This window comes from Gymnoscopelus braueri, assembly GCF_963280865.1.
Source record: "Gymnoscopelus braueri genome assembly, chromosome: 3".
NCBI classification, from domain to species: domain Eukaryota; kingdom Metazoa; phylum Chordata; class Actinopteri; order Myctophiformes; family Myctophidae; genus Gymnoscopelus; species Gymnoscopelus braueri.
In genome coordinates this window covers 41,808,239-41,823,012 of record NC_137612.1, presented here as the reverse complement: position 1 = coordinate 41,823,012, position 14,774 = coordinate 41,808,239, and the positions used below count along the sequence as shown (strand labels likewise).

Below are 14,774 nucleotides of genomic sequence, written 5' to 3'. Positions count from 1 at the left end.
ATGTCATCTACGGTGCTTCTAACGATAAAGTGGCATAAGTGAAATCATAAATTCAAGGTGCAATCTGGAACTAACATTTTTATTTTACAGTATAGTATGTTAATTAATACAATATAACTGGCACATCTACAGTGATCTCCCAACTCTTCTACTGAGACATTTAGACCCTGGTGTCAGGTACGACACCTACTGGCTGACAAGTAGCCCTGCCAGAAGCTCATAGGCCGAATATCTCCTATGTTAAAGGGTGGATTCCCTCTTGTGTCAGCAGTAGATGTTTCATTTCTCACAAAGGAGACCCGGGTTTGACAATTGCAATTGCCGTTTTCCATTGGAAAGGACATAAAACGTATGGATCGTAGCACTAAATGTAATGTAAATATTAATATTTACAATATTTGTTTGTTTTTATTTTGGCTACAAGTGAGCTTTGCTTCTTTTTCTAATCTTTATCAAGATTGTATCTCATTGTGGGACGCAACTTTGTTATCATGTGGGCACTGGGCACTAATGTGGCAAAAATCATATGATACAGTATCACTAGAATGGTCTGAGAAATAAACAATCTGCAAAAAGCTGTCTTTGTGTAGTTTATTTTAAGGCTTGCAAGGATGCTCGTTGCTTTCAGCTAAGGCTTTAGCAAGGAGACATGACAAGAACACTGTGGTAGCATCTTCTATGTCCCCTCCCAGAGGCAGTTCCAGGGGGGCCAATAACAATGGATCACATGAACATGCACTTGAACATGAGATGACCTTGCTTCTTCACTTGACTCACTTGATTCATCCCTTCTGGCTTTTACTAAATCTGAAACAGTTGCATAATGTCGCATCATGTGGCCAGAGCACAAAGTTTCAAAGTGTTACACAGAACATTTTAAGAAACACATGCACAATGGCAGACTGTCTTGCAAATAGACATGTTCATACCTCACGTACACAAATCAAACTTTAGTTCATGAAAGGTTCAGACAGAGATCTCCGTTATGAAATTACTTATATAAAGGGGAAAATGGAAAATTCCCTATCAGCACGTCTGCAGAGTGCCGACCCATTTGGGCGCGCGCTGCACACACGCACACGCACACACACACACACACACACACACACACACACACACACACACACACACACACACACACACACACACACTGCTGCACTTTGATGATGTCACAGTGACTGCATGGGTGGTCTCTGTCTGTCTGTCTGTCTGTCTGTCTGTCTGTCTGTCTGTCTGTCTGTCTGTCTGTCTGTCTGTCTGTCTGTCTGTCTGTCTGTCTGTCTGTCTGTCTGTCTGTCTGTCTGTCTGTCTGTCTGTCTGTCTGCCTTCCTGCCTGCCTGTCTGTCTGTCTGTCTGTAAAATGATAAAGAGAAGTGATGTCATCAGAACTACAAAGCGAAAATGTTCTTTCGTTTAGTCTTTTGTATCTATTGTACAGAAAACGTGAATGCACACAACTTACAGGACAATAGCTAATGTTCCCTTACCTTCCTCTGTTAACACTGTTCTGTGCACGCGCGCGCACACACACACACGCACGCACACACGCACACACGCACACAAATGCACACACACTTGCACACACACAGATGAACTTCCCCTCCTTGCAGCCCTTGAATCCCACTTACCAACACACGCACCCTCAAAAACTCACATTAATAAAACTGAGAATTTCCCTACTTGTCAGTGTGTGAACTGTGAACAGGGGCATGCACACGCACACGCACATGCACACACACACACGCGCGCACACACACGCGCGCACGCACACACACAAACACACACACACACACACACACACACACACCCAGCCCAGCCCAGCGCTATGGGAGCTGTGGTATTGGCTGTAACATGATGATTGAATAACATCAGCATCAATGAATCTGCATAAAGTCATGAATTACATCTCTGTCTCTCACCATAACTCTTTTTTCACTCTCACTGCGGTCTGTTTCTTTCTCAAAACTTGCTCTCCTCCCTTCAGCCCTCTGTCTCCTCTCTTCATCTGTCCCTGTCTCGTGTCTTTATATTATTTTCAACAACATTGCGAAAGTAGATACAAGAAAGTAAGTATTAAAGTACTGTATGTAATGCCCATAGAACATAAACTGCTGAGTGTAAGATAACAAGGAAGAACTCAACTCGTTGATTGAATTACTGATAGAAAAACAAGATGATTTGACATTCCATCATGGCTTATGTCACCCAGGGCAGGGCTACTCCTTTATATTCACCCCCTTTGACCAGGGCAGGGCTACTCCTTTTTGAAAAACCTGATCTGGGTCATGACACCACCAATGTAACACATCTGGATCTGTTTTCTGCCTCTTCCTCTGTGACTCTGTCAGTCCTTGTCACTCCTAATGAGAAACGTGACATCCTCAATTCTGCCGGCGGCCGACTGATACAGAAATTGGTGAATTTTTGGTTCTCGGAAACTGTTGGCCAGTCTGAATTGCCATTTGGCTCTAAGTTTTGGGACCAAACGGTCGGACGCTGTCCGAGTTATGCCCGACACACACACACGCACACGCACACGCACACGCACACGTACACACACACACACACACACACACACACACACACACACACACACACACACACACACACACACACACACACACACACACACACACACACATAAAGACAGAGATTATGTGAATTATAGTATAGCAATAAGTATGTGCATGTATCTTGCACATTCTTTTTTTGTTTAATAATTCTATTTCTGTTTTGTTTATTCTTTTACTACTTTTTTACTACTTCTATTATGTATTGTTATTATTATTTTTTTAATTCTTTTTGATCTGTTGCGTCTTAGTCTGTGGTATGTGTGTGTGTGTGTGTGTGTGTGTGTGTGTGTGTATGTCTGTAATGTGTATTTTAAAACCCAATGAAAACTGAGCAAAAAAAGAGTGAGAGCAAGTAGTGCAGAGAAGAGTTTCCCATCCTTTCATCATCCTGTTGCTGTTGGCTGATCAGCTGGGCTGCATAACGGAAGCTACTTCCCCCTTCAAACCACGCACGCACGCACGCACGCACGCACGCACGCACGCACGCACGCACGCACGCACGCACGCACGCACGCACGCACGCACGCACGCGCACACGCACACGCACACGCACACGCACACGCACACGCACACACACACACACACACACACACACACACACACACACACACACACACAACCACAATGATGAATGCATCATAAAATAAACCCCCTCCTCGTCCTCGTCCAACCCACAGCCATGACACCTCTGGGCACTGGTTGTGTTTATAGAGCACACAGTCACACACACGCACGCACGCACACAAACACACACACACACACAGAGAAAGGTCAGATGTTGAGAGATTAGTGAGAGAATCCATGATGGAATGTAAAATCGTCTTGTTATTCTATCAGTAATTCAATCATCCAGTTCTTCCTTGTTATCTTATGCTCGGCAGTGTAACTTCTAAAGAGCATTACGTACAGTACTTTAAAGGCCCAGACTGACACAATGACAGTGTGTGACGCTCGCGTCATCAAACGTCATCAAACATTGTTTACAACGGCTATAGCCACACTGAAAGCGTCATAGACGCTTTCAGTGTCACGCAAGTCACGCAAGTGCCACGCAAGTCCACCTGTTTCACATCGTCTATTTTTAATTTGAAAAATGGGCTTGGGTTTCTACAAATGTGGTTTATAAGCTATTGATGAGCGCTGTTGTGCAAGGGACTCAAGCAAGTAGGTTGTGGTTGTACAGGGCATGCACCCAGGTATGGGTGAAAGTAAATAATATTTACTTTCATATATTATATGAAGGCAGGTGAGAGCGTAAGCAGTGACCATACCATTACCTGTCCATCTATATTACTTCACACAACAAAGGTTAACCACTAAAATCCTATGAAGTACTTATTTGAATGGGTTCCCAAAGACTCTATAAAAGGCGCCCTCCTGTTTTCAATCTACACAAATCAGATCTACTGTACATGCTCACGGCGCAAAGCTTTGCGACGCGTTGTGCGCTTGTATCGTCTATTTGTGCAGAATGTTGGCACCAAGTTCAAGTCACCAAAATCACTTTTCACCGTCTATCACAGCAGGCGTGGTGGTTCTCTGTGCAGACCCGTTTCCAGCAGATGGGGTGAGGGGAGGTGAGGTGGAAAACAACATACTGTACATATTATTCCCAGATGGTCCCGGTTTTCATCATTCACTGCAAAGATGTCAGAGCAACATGCAATTAGCATCATCAGCACAAACAGTATACGCACGCAAACGGACCAGAAATGATCCCAAAGACCACACACCTATCGGATACATGCTGCAAAGTGCAAAGGGTTGGGCGTCAATGGGAAACATCAGCTAGACGTTCTAGATTCCTTCAAAGTTGACATTGTATAGCTGCAGGGCTTTTGCTGATAACATTCCCGTATAAAAATCTGTAATGACAATAATCACTCCTAATCATATTCCAATCCAGATTCCTAAAAGCGTTATGCTAATTGTGGCTGAGGGAATAATCATAATTAGGACTGTAAAATAGTGTTTATGAAATGATCCATCAGAACCCAAACTGGGCCGAGTGTCCAATGGGTCTCAACATGACAACAGTAATAAAATGTTTTCACAGGCCAGAGTCCCAGCCCACGGAAACATGACTGTTTTCACCAACTGGTTGGGAAGTTTGGGTTCCTGTGAAAGAGAGGACCTCGGCTGTGTTCATTCATTCATTAAAAAGCAAATGGGCTGGGGTTGGGGAGGGGCATTTGTCCAATAAAAACTCCATAATCTACATGTACGTATGTGCAGCTGCAGTGGGGTTCCAGTGCACTCATCCCAGATAACACCCATAGTTAGATAGTAACAGCTTTAAAAAGCTTTTAAGATGCTGAATCTCACAAGGCTGTATGTTAACCCATTAAAACCGGGAAAGCATCTGTGTCACTTTAGATTTTAGAAATAAAGTCCAAGAGGGAAGCACGCACATCTCAAAAGATTCCACAGGTGCTGAACAAAAATAAGTACAATGGAGAAGAAGGGAAGTCCGCACACTGGTCTGTAGCTCCCAGTAGAAAGGTAACAACGTTTCGACCACACAGGTCGAAATATTAATATTAATATATATATATATATAATAAATATATATAACACAAATCTTGTATGGGGGTCCCTGGCACAAAATATTTAAAAAGTTTGAGAACCACTGGTTCAAACAACATAAGCTAGAAGCTTGATTGTTTATCAAACTAGATAACATCTGTTTTGATTATGTCAGATAATATTAGATATTTTAATCTGACATTGATGAAGAGTGATGATGACATTAGTCATCATCGCCATATTTGGGCAAGGTTTCAGCTGACGGCAACTGAATTCCATCACAAAATAAAAGTTTAATATTTCAAAGCAATATAAAAAAGACCAGGAGACCTGGTTCTGCCAGACCCAGAATGAAGTCCTAGTATGTAACACACCTATAAACCACTTTATAACTGAAGTTCATGATGTCATGAATAGTTCGTGACGAAAGGGGACGAAAGGGGGACAGACTTTTTTGGCTGGGGCCGGGGGACAAAGTGACCATGCCCATGTATGGAGAAAACAGATACAAAGCCTCATGACCCCTTGGGTCTGGCAAAAATATGTGAAGAACAACGTGAGGAGATACTTTCTTGTCCTGCTGGCAGCGTGCATACAACATTTGGCGCTGATCAGTCCAGTGGTTTGTGAGATTAGCTCAGGACAGATAAACACAAACACACACACGCACACAAAATTGCTAGCATTTGACACTGACGTCAAATAGAATGTGTGTTCTAACCAGGCGATAGCAGCCAAATAACAAACACATGAACTAAATCAAAGAACAATCAAGAAGTATGCTCACATATTGTTTGTTGTTGAGTGTTTGTTTACTGTTAATAAAGGTTCATTTCTCTTTCTCTCTCTTGATACTGTATGAGGCAATGTGTCTTTCTTTCTTTGCATCACCTGAAATTGACATAAACAAGTGATTCTTTGTCTGACCCGCTTTCTCTCACTTCATCTCTCTCTCTCCCTCCATTCATTCCTCTATACTTCTCCCTCCTCCATAGATATGAACCGATGGGTCTCTCCCACTTTGTATGTCTGTCTGCCTCTCTCTCTCTCTCTCTTTCTGTGTCCCTCTGTTGTCACCAACGTGAACCTCTCTGTCTCTTGACACTCATATAAACAAGTCCTGGTAAAGAGCAGTAAAATATCCATTTGGTTCCATTTGTACACTCTCAGAGTTACATTAACACAAGGGCGGGCTGACCACATCATCACGCTCATGTCACTACGTCGTCACGCTCATGTCACCATGACTCAGCCTAACTATACAAGGAGTTCCTAATGCAGCTACGCCCAAATATGCAGTGTGTTGTCCAACCTCAATGTGTCGTCATGGCATCAGGTGCAAACAAATTCTAAGAACTCTAGATGTGAGGGCCGCGTAGTGGCCCGAACCTCTAGTTCTTAAAAAGTGCACGGTACAACAATTTTAAAAACGTCAACATGGATAAACACAAAGAAAGCCTATGGCTTGATTCCATTGTGTTTCCACGGTGCCACCCTCCTGTAAGGGGATGGCATGTGTTCCCAGGTGAGACTCCTACTGTTGCCTTGGAGGGACAAACACCCAACACCCATCCAAAATCACCACCCCCAGAATATTTTCCCTTTGTGCTTCGTCATGACAGGAGATTACAACACCTCTTCATTATGTGCTGATAGAACGCCTAATATCATCTTGCATGAAACAAATTGCTCCCCATCACTGGGGCTGAAGAGACCAGACACTTTTCCCACAGCGCCACTGGCCAGCAAGCTGTGGAGATGAATCTCTGTCTGTCTGTCTGTCTGTCTGTCGTTATGCCCAAATATGGAGATGACATACGTCATGATTCTAACATAGTAGTAGTAGTACTGACGTCACAGAAGGGCCTCCAACTGCTCTGACAAGGTTGTTAAGCAATAGTTTGTGTTGTGTGTGACGTCAGATCAAAGCTCGTATAAGATATTGCATATTTATTCTTGTTGCATTTCAGTAACGAGCCAAGCTGGAATCAGCATTTGAAATGATAGGGTATTTACAATAGAGTAGTTATACTGTGTGAACTCGACGAAGAGAAGCAGGCAAGCTGTCGACACTAGAATACATTTTGCTCAGGGCAACTTGCAGCCATGCCGTCACGGTCAAACTACAATATGAAGGAAGAAGAGGACAGTAACCATTTGGATGCTCCTCCAGGCCATGATGGAGCAGCAGCCGTCAAAAGAAATAAGCCGGACAACACTCCGTTCAAACAGCAGAGGTTACCGGCCTACCAGCCCGTCCTGAACGCAGGCACGGTCTTCCCAGCTTTCTTTGTCATGAGCCTTATCTTCATCCCCATCGGGATCGTCCTCTTGGTCATATCGAACAACATCAAAGAGTTTCAGATCGATTACACCGGTGTTGACCAGGTAAGTCCATGCTACGACTGCGCTCATAACTTCAACGGGACCAGCACAAAACCATGCACCTGCTCTATCCCCTTTACACTGGAGCAACCCTTTGAGAGTGATGTCTTCATGTATTACGGCTTGTCCAACTTCTACCAGAACCACAGACGTTATGTGAGGTCGAGGGATGACAGGCAATTGAATGGTGACAGGTCAGCATTGAAGAGCCCAACTAAGGAATGTGAGCCCTACCGCCTCAGAGGTGGCCTGCCTATCGCTCCATGTGGTGCCATTGCAAACAGCCTCTTTAATGACATTCTGGAGTTGTATTACATTGATTCTGGAGGCACGAGACATCTCATTCCTCTGGTGAAGAAAGGCATAGCGTGGTCGAGCGACAAGTATGTGAAGTTCAGGAATCCCCATGGAAATGACAATCTCGCTGCAACTTTCCAAGGCACTACCCGGCCGGTGAACTGGAGGAAGCCCGTATTTGAGTTGGACCCATCGGACGCTGACAACAACGGCTTCATCAACGAGGACCTCATCATGTGGATGCGCACCGCCGCCCTGCCCACCTTCCGCAAGCTCTACCGCATCATTCAGAAGAAGTCCAGCGTGACTCCAGCTCTGCCAAGTGGCAATTACAGCCTGGAAGTCATCTATAATTACCCTGTTCTTAGCTTTGATGGCAGGAAGCGAATGATCCTGAGCACCACGTCCTCGATAGGCAGCAAGAACCCTTTCCTGGGCATTGCGTACATCACCGTGGGCTCCCTTTGCTTTGTCCTCGGCATGGTTCTGCTCATCATCCACCATAAATACGGCAACCACAACAGCAGAAACTATTTTCCCAACTAACTTCTTCCGGGAGCTCCCATCCACTCACGCATGCCTGGGTGGCCGCACGGTGCCACTGTCACATTTCTATATGAGCTTCTATATGGCTGGTCTTCTATACTTAAATGTGTGTTTTACTTTCTGGTGGATTGGTGGCACATTTATATAGTGGTTTTCTCCAAAGCGTTTTGCAATGGGCACTACATTCACACACCAGCGATGGACACAGTATTCCTCAGATATAACCTCTGTTCAAATTGGCTTGAAAATAGAATGGAATGATCATACTTAGATTAGTTTGATGATGGAAAGCATCTATAGTACACCAAAAATAAACATGATCTGTTTCATGGCACTGTTTGGTTTGGTTTGTTTGCATGTTTGTATGATTGGGCCGTTACTAAGGCACCATGTCGGTCTTTTTTTAGCTTATGAAGTCATGCTTATTCACAGGAATTTCAGGACATAATTCCTATACAATCTCAACCAGTATACTGTAATGGTTTTATTATATTTTGATGTAACTGACAATCAAACAATCAAACACTTGGCCAACAGGCCAAAGAAAGGGTGACGGAATGGGACACAACCAACTGCCTCTGCAGCCCGTCGCTCCGCGGGGTCATCTGTCTGTTAGACTACTACGAGTGGTCAGACAGCTGGCTTCATCGTCAAGTAGGGCACAGAGCTGACCAAGGACATGTTATTCTAATTTATAATAATAATTGATTGATGTCTTTATTGATCATGAAATAAAATGATATGTCACATACATACATCTGTAACAAACATCTGACCCACCATAATCAACAGGATAACGCAAAATGAACAATGATGAACAAAAGCTATATAAAGTGCTTTAAAAATGGTCTATGTGCCATTTCTGACATTGAAAATGATTTACGTTTTGGGTGCCTGCCTCCCAGCACGGCAAATTGACTGGTGCCCCCACCCCCCAAGGCATTCGGAGTATAATGGGATAATTATAATGGGATCATTTGACAAATTATTTTTTGAACATCAGTGATGAGTCTCTTAGCAAAGTCAAGTTGTGAGTGATGTGATACATGTGATGCCTTGTAAAAAAAAAGTCATTGATAATAAGTAGAGTGCACACACATTGTGAACTCATCCGTGAGCTCTGACAATTGTGTGACAATTGTGTTGAAGTGCCTGGCCAAACCAGAGACACACACTTAACCTGGGCCTCTGCGGTGGTGAATTAGACCCCAAAAGGATGCCCTTCTCGTACTCTCTTTATTTATTTCTCTCTCGTCAAATTCCCAAACTAACTTCCACACTTGCTCACTCCACTCGCGTCCTCCACTCGCGCCTTAGTCCCTCCTCTGAGCGAGGAGGCAAGGAATAGATGCGAGTCCGGAGGAATCGAGCAGGTTGGACTGATAGCCACATGCCAATACTCAAATGTCTGCCTGCTTGCATCCTCCCTGCTCCACATGTTGCATTGGATGCTGTATTTCTCTCTAATATGCTTATTAATGGAGCTGTTTGACATGCATTCTGTCACACCCATGCACAACAAACAGCATTATTGTGTAAATGAAGATCAAACCATTATTTAATTTGTTGCTTCAGTAGGTTTGATCACTGTTATTCAGATAATATACTGTATAAATGTCAGTATCTCTTCCAGTTGAATGAAGTGGGACACTTTCACTCTCAGAACATTGATACACAGTGTATGTGAGCAGAGATTAAGGTATTGGAAATTTGGGATTTGGCTTCTGTCTCAATATCTGTTTGGTCTTGCTCTCAACGTGTCTTTCTACGTCAATCTTTGTGTTGTGCAAAGTGCGTGTGTGTGTGCGTGCATGCGTGAATCCGTCCATCAGTGTGTGCCTGCAGCTAGCGTGTCAGACTCAAGGTTCCACAGTTTATTGCCAAGGTTGCTAAGTACTATTAGTATCAGCATAAACACCGGAGAGGACTTTGCATTGCACATATAACCCCCCTGTACAACATAGCAAAATATCTCTTTCACTCTTTGTCAAAAATCACTCTCACATGCACATACACTCCCACCAATAAACGCAACGTTCCATGTTCATGCAGTGAGGTGAACGAGATGCAGAGGGTGTGTGTGTGTGTGTGTGTGTGTGTGTGTGTGTGTGTGTGTGTGTGTGTGTGTGTGTGTGTGTGTGTGTGTGTGTGTGTGTGTGTGTGTGTGTGTGTCTTTATACGTGTGTGTGTGTGTGTGTGTGTGTGTGTGTGTGTGTGTGTGTGTGTGTGTGTGTGTGTATGCATGCATTGCTGACACAAGTATGTCATTTACATATATACATGTCCATGCATGACATATCCCCAAAACAGAAAGACAAACATACTGTAAGTCTGACTTCACAACTTTTGGCTTCAAGCAAGTTTTCTACTTTCCAACATAAAAAGAGCACAAGTCTTTGATCAGACCAGAGAGAGAGAGAGAGAGAGAGAGAGAGAGAGGACGATGGAGGTACACAAACATGAAGAAAGAGAGAAACAGAAAGAGAGAAGAAAATAACAGAACAGAGAGAAACTTTAACTCCTGCCAGTGATAAAACAGCAGACAGGTCCAACGTAGAGTCAAACCTAAATGGGAAACAGACTGATACAGAGCCTGTGTGTGTGTGTGTGTGAGTGTGAGTGTGAGTGTGCGTGTGCGTGTGCGTGTGCGTGTGCGTGTGCGTGTGCGTGTGCGTGTGCGTGTGCGTGCGCGTGCCGCGTGTGCGTGTGCGTGTGCGTGTGCGTGTGCGTGTGTGTGTGTGTGTGTGTGTGTGTGTTTGCGCATGGAGAATGACAAGCACATGGAGGACGTGTGTTTTAGACATAATTTGAGGATGATCAGATATAAGTGTCGGTGTCAGGTTTGATTACAGAAAGTGTGCATCACTTCATCACGTCATATCTGTGTGATATACAATGTTAGAGAGTAGAGACTAATAGGAAGTTCGGAACCAATACTTTTTCCCAGGATCGACCAATACTGATACAGATAATAAAACTGTTTACTCTTGGATACAACACTATCTGTACTGGCTGTCTCTTAGCCATATTATTGTACTCATATAATGACACTGTCTGTCTCTTAGCCATATTATTGTACTCATATAATGACACTGTCTTTGTATGTGTTCTGATTAACTATGCCCATTATTAAACACTGAACTCTTGAATTAGCCCTCCAAATATTATTCACAATATCAGCTATGTATGACATGGTATTTCATCACCTTTTTCACACCTGTAAACCTGTAAACCAATCTGATGGGGGTTATTTCTTGCCCTCAGCCAAACAAAAAAAATACCAACGCACGTACAGTGGACAGCCTGGCTATGGTTTGTATTAGTTGTGTTAAACAGACCAGACCTAGCATGCCCACAGGAACCTACATTTTATACATAAGCCTGTCCCGTCCAGGACAGCCTCCTGCCCCCCTAGTCTCAAATGAGGCTTTCTGGGGAGCTAATCTCTTTAGATATCAGGTTTGAAATATGGGGAGCTACAGGGAGCTCGGCTCCCCGTAGCTCCCCATATTTCAAACCTGATATCTCTTAGACTATATTAACCACATGAATTCATGGCTATTTTTGCCGAATACTCACACCAGAATATGGACATTTGGCAAAAATAGCCAATCTACAAGCTCACAACGCCACTATTTCTGAAAGTGGGGTCTTAGGTCCCCCAGGGGTCCTTGAGGGGGTTCCAGGAGGTCCCCAGAAAAACAGTTTGTCTTGACAAATCTTCACAAATCCAATCAAAATGACTCTTATGGGGGTCCCTACCACAAACTCTTTTCAGATGGAGGTCCGCGGCCAAATACATATCAATTTGAGGGTCCTTGACACGAAAATGTTTGAGAACCACTGGCAACGTGACGTGTTGAGATCTGCTATATGTGGTGTAGAGGGAAAAAAGGAGTGCACCTAGTATAGAGTCCTGAGGGACTCCGGTCAACTAGGGTTTAAGTGGTTAATGGATTGGTCTGTTTTGTAGACTGATCTGAACAAAGGTTCACCATTATGCAATGTAATGTGTTCAGCAGGCTACAGAAAAGTCCTGCATCGTACAAAAAAGACATTCATCCAACTATCATCCAGGAAATCTGTGTGTGTGCGTGCCCCATTATGGAGATATGGAGATCCCTGACGTCACGTCAACAATATGATATCATAGTACTGATGTCATAGGCTGGCTGCTTCCAAGTACTCTGATAACAGGTACTGCAATAAATACTCTGTCAACTGGCACTGCCCCAGTACTGTAAAATGTGGATCCTCTGAGAAATAATCTGAGGACTACTGATATACAATTGAATAGACTGATAATGATGGACTAGAGCAGATTAGACAGCTTCACTGTGGTGAGATAAATATTAATGTGGTTTATGAAGGAATGATCTGTCTTCCCACAATGACTGGCCTTTGTTTCACCGCAGGGCTGGTCAGGGGGATTACCCATTAGTCATCTGTCTCAATTTCCCTCCAAAAAAAAATTCTGTATCCGGATAGCAGTTTATATTTTTATTTTATTCATATTCATTATGCTTTTTACTTTCAGGCTTCAGCACAGAAGTCTGAAGACATGTTGTCACAGATTGTGTTTTTGGTCTTTGATTGTCATTCAGAGTGAATTGACCATGACTGAAACAGCGGAATAAAAGCCAAATGTATGCACCGTCGAACGATGGTCGCATCCGAAGCGCTGTGAGCGCTATTCTTGGCGTGAGACACACAGTCGGGCAGCGAAGTATGAATCAGACTTAACCATTTGAACCCTAGAAGGCTATTCTGGATGTAAAATTTGCTGAAAATTTCCGATCTACAAGCTCATAACTCGTCACGCTGTGACGCATTGGGAGCTTGTAGATAGGCTATTTTCAGCGAAGAGATTTGGTGAAGAGGGAAAAAGAGATATCCAAGTACAGAGCCAAAGGTCAAGTTTACTAAGTATTGAGGGTTTAAGTGGTTAAGAGTCCTGTCAAGGTCTGTCATACAGTGTCACCTGATCTACTTTGTAAAATAAAGACCAAATACCAAAACAGTGGACTGCCCATTAAGAACAAAATATACACTGTATACTGTACATTCGCGTCATAGTTTTGTTATGTATTCAACCATGTTATTCACACTGACAAAGTCCATTTAACAATTTATCTCTTCACTATGTCTACTCTCTCCGTTGCCTCAATATATTTCTTATCTATCGTAGCCTTTAACGTGTTGATATGGCTCAAGTTACAGTGTATAAAATCTTTTATCCGGGCCTCTGCTGGGAACTGGCCAGTCACCAAATCAAATCTCTGTCATGATTAAGAGCAATGGACTGTGTTAATGCTGCTTGTTACGAACATTCGGGGCATACTCGCCTATCCCCATAAATGGAGACAAAGTCTGACAGTATAGAATAGCTAGGAAAGGAGATTCCTAAAACCTACCTAGCTCTGACATCAGAACACTCCTTCTAGAAACCCCATATACGGAGATAACCGGAACCATCCAGGACTGACATCGTAGTTCCCGGTTTGGGCATGACAGACATAGCCAGCTCCATATGTGGGAATGCCTGACACCACCTGACATCACCGCCGTGATGTCAGGAGCCACCCTCAGTGTTATAAAACAAGCCGTATGTCAGGGTTGATCTAGTCTCATCATCGGCATTAGACCCAGTCTTAACCCTTCCAGAGGGAACAACATCGACCCAATCAGGAATAGCTCATCAGGCAATCCAGTGTAATCAGCGACGCTCGAGGAACATATTGACCCTACACAGAGTACCAGGACAACTGGCTGGCCGTACAAACCAGCTAGGCCCTCTCAGTGGCTCTTGAGCCCGGTTCTAAGCAATCAGCCGATTATAAGTGTTTCAATGGTCCTTCCACCGGATAGCCGGATTCAAGACTTACTGTAGGGGACTGTAGGGGCAACATGCCAAAAGTCACAAGGAAAAGGAGACACCAGGGGCGGCGAGAGGACTCCGATCCTGCCGTTCGGACCTCAATGAGAGATCAGGCAGCATGCGACCCGATGGAGGGGGTACTGGCACCCACCACGGCCGTAGATGCCTACGTGGAGGAGCTGGTGGTGGGCCTCCGACGTGAAGGGACACAGAGAGCGCTCCAGCAGCGGATTCAACAGCAGTCCCGAGCGAGCCAAGGACTGTCAGGATCAATGAGGAATGGGACAGACACCAGCAGTCCAGTGCCAACTAATGGTTCCTCACAGGGACTCCGGACTGGTCCCGACACACAGGGACCCATCAACCCCCCACCGGAGCCGCAGGCCGGTCCCAGCACGCAGGGACCCCCAGCTCAGATCACGAAGCACATCACCTGGCTTGAGCGGCCGTCCCCTCGGGAGACCCGTTCCAGGCAGAGTTCCAGTTCCTCCGCAACCGATCAGGGTTCGGCACGCCGGAGACGCCGCTCGAGGCCTGAACGGCAGCTCCGTATGGAGACCCGTTCCAGG

The 14,774-nt window shown here is 44.4% G+C and overlaps 2 protein-coding genes across 2 annotated transcripts in view; one reads left to right on the top strand and one right to left on the bottom strand.

Moving 5' to 3' along the window:
• LOC308082888 (semaphorin-3D) overlaps nucleotides 1-14,774 on the bottom strand; it is a 148,949-nt gene that overhangs the window by 126,821 nt on the left and 7,354 nt on the right. The window lies entirely within an intron of this gene.
• Nucleotides 7,206-8,327, top strand: LOC308081929 (cell cycle control protein 50A-like; the record flags this gene model as incomplete). Its single annotated transcript, XM_080423545.1, has 1 exon — nucleotides 7,206-8,327. The coding sequence occupies one exon, from the start codon at nucleotides 7,206-7,208 to the stop codon at nucleotides 8,325-8,327; it is 1,122 nt and encodes a 373-aa protein (XP_080279671.1).